The following is a 3891-nucleotide window of genomic DNA, read 5'->3' as shown; positions in this document are numbered from 1 at the left end:
ATAGTAACACTAGTGACGTCCTCTCCCAATAGTGGTGCATTTCTTACTAGTAGGTCTCAATCAACATATACAGAAGTCTTGGTAAGAATTTAGTATTAGATGCAATGATCTTTTAATTAGTTGTGAGTGGCTTTGAACTAGCTGTCAGTACTGTCAGAATTATACTTAGTGCCTTTTGTTGTTAGGATGTACATGTTTCCGGCCACATCCAAAATGTGTTTTTGTTAGATGTGTTTCTTTTTGTATTCATCTGATGAGTTAAGCCTTTTTCAACTAATTTGTATTGTTCGTTCTAATTTTGCAATACTGTTCCAGTTTAGGGGAGGGTCGGGATCCCATCTAACATGTTGAACCCCGACACATTATTTATGTAATTTAGTTGGCGATGTGTATACACCTACTTACCTTTTCATTAGCTTTTTCGCGATGAATAGACGTTTATAAAAAATGAACAATCCTGTATTCGTTATCAACTACATGACTATTTACCAACAGCTAACTATTGCAATTCACAATTATGATTTCTACTTGTATATTTTCAGACTATAATCATATCTACTAACATTTGAAGCCGCAGGAATTTCTTGAAATACTGAAATCTGACATGTTTACGCCTTCAAAGGTAAAAAGTATCTGCATGACCGCTCTTGTCATTTTAATCTTTCAACAAACTTTATTCGTGTATCAAAATTTTTATTTCAATATTCACAGAAGGTTCATAACAATTCCAAATAGGATAACTAGAACTTTCGTAATGCATAAAAATCAAAGTCATAGTTATAATCGGCCATGGAATATAAACAAAAGATACAGATTTAACTGTTCAAATATGAATGAAATACAGATATTAAAGTATAACGGAGGTGAAGGAGGTTTGTCAAAAAATGTCGACATTGGTACATTTGAAGGTCAAAAGGTGGTCATTCAAAGGTTGAGACCTATACCAAGATCAGGAGATCAACACGTTAGATTGAACATGTTTTTGAAAAATCTACTGATGAGTGATCAATTGGACCATCCCTCGCTAGTTAAAATGTTTGGATACTGCTTTCGACATACTAAAGCTGAAGCCGGTTACGAACAAACTTCCTATTTTGGAGATGTCTCTGTTGTTTACGAATATGGTATGGGTCTAGACCTAAATGCATTGAATCTTACAATTGCAGAGAGGCTGAATCATGCTGCTGACCTTTCTAGTTTGTTGTCCTACCTGCATTATTCACCTTTGGGATCTTTGGCAGATTTTGACATCAAGCCCGAACATTTTAAAATGTTGAATGGTAAAATAAAACTGATAGATTTGGATCATATGAACAATGTTGAACCAACATGCTCTTTGACACTGTCTACCTCACATAAAAATTTCAAGCCGTGTCCTTTCAACATTAGTTGTCAAGAACTAACTGAAATTGAAATGCGGTATACCAAGTGTCAAACAGTCAAGTGTGATTTAGGGGTTTGTAGAGGTACAAATGTAAAATATAATCTACAAAAAATGAATATCTTCTTCCAGGTTTTGTTAAAACCGAAATTTTTCCCAGATGCATTGAAATATTCGTTATCCAGGCTATTGACACAATTGAATAAGACTGATATTGGTGTTGATGGTTTAGAAAAAGAAATTAGGAACATAACGCTCGCTTATACAAATTTAAAGACGTAGGAGAAGAGACTCTGCTGAATGCCGTAATAAAACTATAGCATATGTGTTTCCTTCTTGTTACTTTTATAACCTCCGATAACGATAACTGGTTTACGAAAGCACAAAATTAATACTAGTATAAGATTCATGAATTTATTGTATACTCATATTATACATACATCAAAAACAATCACATTAATTGGCAACGCTGAATAGTTCAATATTTGTGGGGAAATAGAAACCGATTTTTTCACAAGCTAATGCATAAGAAGCATCATTGTCAAAGGTCAAAACTTGAACATTCAAAAACAAAGTATTTAAGGTCAATGTCAAAAATATATTAACTTTTTTGTTTAGCTCACCTGACCCAAAGGGTCACATAAGCAATTCGGTTCAATTCGGTCTCTAAAAACACCACAAAGGACCTCATTTGTGCACAAAGGAGCATTAAGGACCCCTAAGAGGTTTGACAAGAGCACAAGGGACCTGAAATTGTTTTTAAAATGGGGTAAAGGGATTTCTGACGAAAAAAAATATTGATTTTTATTAAAATACTTGAGTTAAATTCGTATTAAAGTTGAAAAGTTGAAGATTTACGAAACCGTGTCTGTAATCGGTACGGATATGCATAAGATTACGGCCCTTTTCTATAAGATTTAATTTTTACTAAGTTATACATTCATGTATTCAAAAATATTGAGAAAACACAAACATATAAATACAGACTGGACATTAAAACGAAAAAAATGTATATCTTTATTACCAAAGTCTATATAAACTATAGGTATACAATTATATCAACATCAATAAAACATATAATACATACATAAACACAGACTATGTGACAGCAGAAGGTGTTGTAATGATAAACAAACATTATTTTAACATTTCGGATCTAAGCTTAAAAGATCTAAATATAAATTTACCTAAATTACACAATTCTTTTACTTTATTAGTACTCATCAGTTTAATAAATTTGTACATCGAAGGTTTTTTCCAATAAAATGGCTTAATATAAATTGTTCTAAAACCTTGAAAACGTGGACATATGAGGATGAAATGAAACTCATCCTTTATATCCATTTGGAATTGGTTTGCATAAATAAAATTGCAGACACAAATTATCTAACATATATTTATAATTAGAACATTTTGGAGACATATGCAACTGAGCATCAAGTTCTTGTTTTAGACAATCGTACAAACGTTGCTTTATGACAGCAAAATATACATCAGGCAAGTTACAAATAAGGTTTTGGCTATACCATACATCACCTAAACCAATAAGAAAAAGTTCGTTCCTTATAAAATACAAACAGTTACACTTATTATTTGGACATCTCTCTAATTCACAATATAAGTAGTTATAATTATAATTATAATTCGGACGTCCATTATCACTATACATATTTTTAGGGGCCAGCTTAAGGACACCTACGGGTGCGGGAATTCTCGCTACATTGAAGACCCATTGGTGGCCTTCGGCTGTTGTCTGCTCTTTGGTCGGGTTGTTGTCGCTTAGACACATTCCCCATTTCCTTTCTCAATTTTATAACAATTTTTCAATATACAGTTTGAAGTATTTAGCAATTTAAACCAATATTTGAAAATCTTACATTTTCTTGCGAAAATAAGAGGCAATCTACCTAGTTCTTGATATATCATAACATTGTTAGTAGACAACTTAACACCAAGTATATTTTTACAATAGTTCATGTGGACTCTCTCTATTGCCAGGGCTTTATGTACACCCCATATACCAAAGTATCAAACAGTGATAACAAAGTGACATAGTTTAAACACATACTTTTCACATTTCTTCTTAAAGCAAACATTGCTTTCTTTCTTGTTCTGATAATTTCTGTTGTAACATATTATATAAAATTTAAAAGTACACCGAGGTAAATAAAATTATCAACAACTTCAATTTCCTTATTATCATAATACCATTGCTCATCAACATGAAATCTTCCACCTTTTCTAAATACAACAATTTTAGTTTTATCAATATTAACACTCAATGACCATTTTGATGTATACTCATATAATGTATCAAGTATATTTTGTAACCCAAAAACAGATTCTGAGAAAATAACCATATCATCAGCATGCATAAGTAAAAATAGATTCAATTCTTTCATCTCATATGGTATGGCATTACTATTAATGAAAGCCATTTCACAATCGTTAACATATAATGAAAAAAGTATGGGAGATAACACCTCTCCCTGCATCAAGCCCAATTCAGA

The 3891-nt window shown here is 32.0% G+C and overlaps 1 protein-coding gene across 1 annotated transcript; it reads left to right on the top strand.

Annotated features, from left to right (window-relative positions):
• The first annotated feature begins 829 nt into the window (after positions 1 to 829).
• LOC139518907 (extracellular tyrosine-protein kinase PKDCC-like) lies at positions 830 to 1663 on the top strand. Its single transcript, XM_071310622.1, has one exon. It carries the CDS (start codon positions 830 to 832, stop codon positions 1661 to 1663), a length of 834 nt encoding a protein of 277 aa, XP_071166723.1.
• Positions 1664 to 3891: the final 2228 nt, after the last annotated feature.

This window comes from Mytilus edulis, chromosome 1 (assembly GCF_963676685.1).
Source record: "Mytilus edulis chromosome 1, xbMytEdul2.2, whole genome shotgun sequence".
Classification (NCBI taxonomy): Eukaryota; Metazoa; Mollusca; class Bivalvia; order Mytilida; family Mytilidae; genus Mytilus; species Mytilus edulis.
This window is presented reverse-complemented; position numbering and strand designations above follow the sequence as displayed.

Excerpts from the sequence above, each read along its gene's own strand:
- LOC139518907 (XM_071310622.1), top strand. The coding sequence starts at position 830 with ATGAATGAAATACAGATATTAAAGTATAACGGAGGTGAAGGAGGTTTG.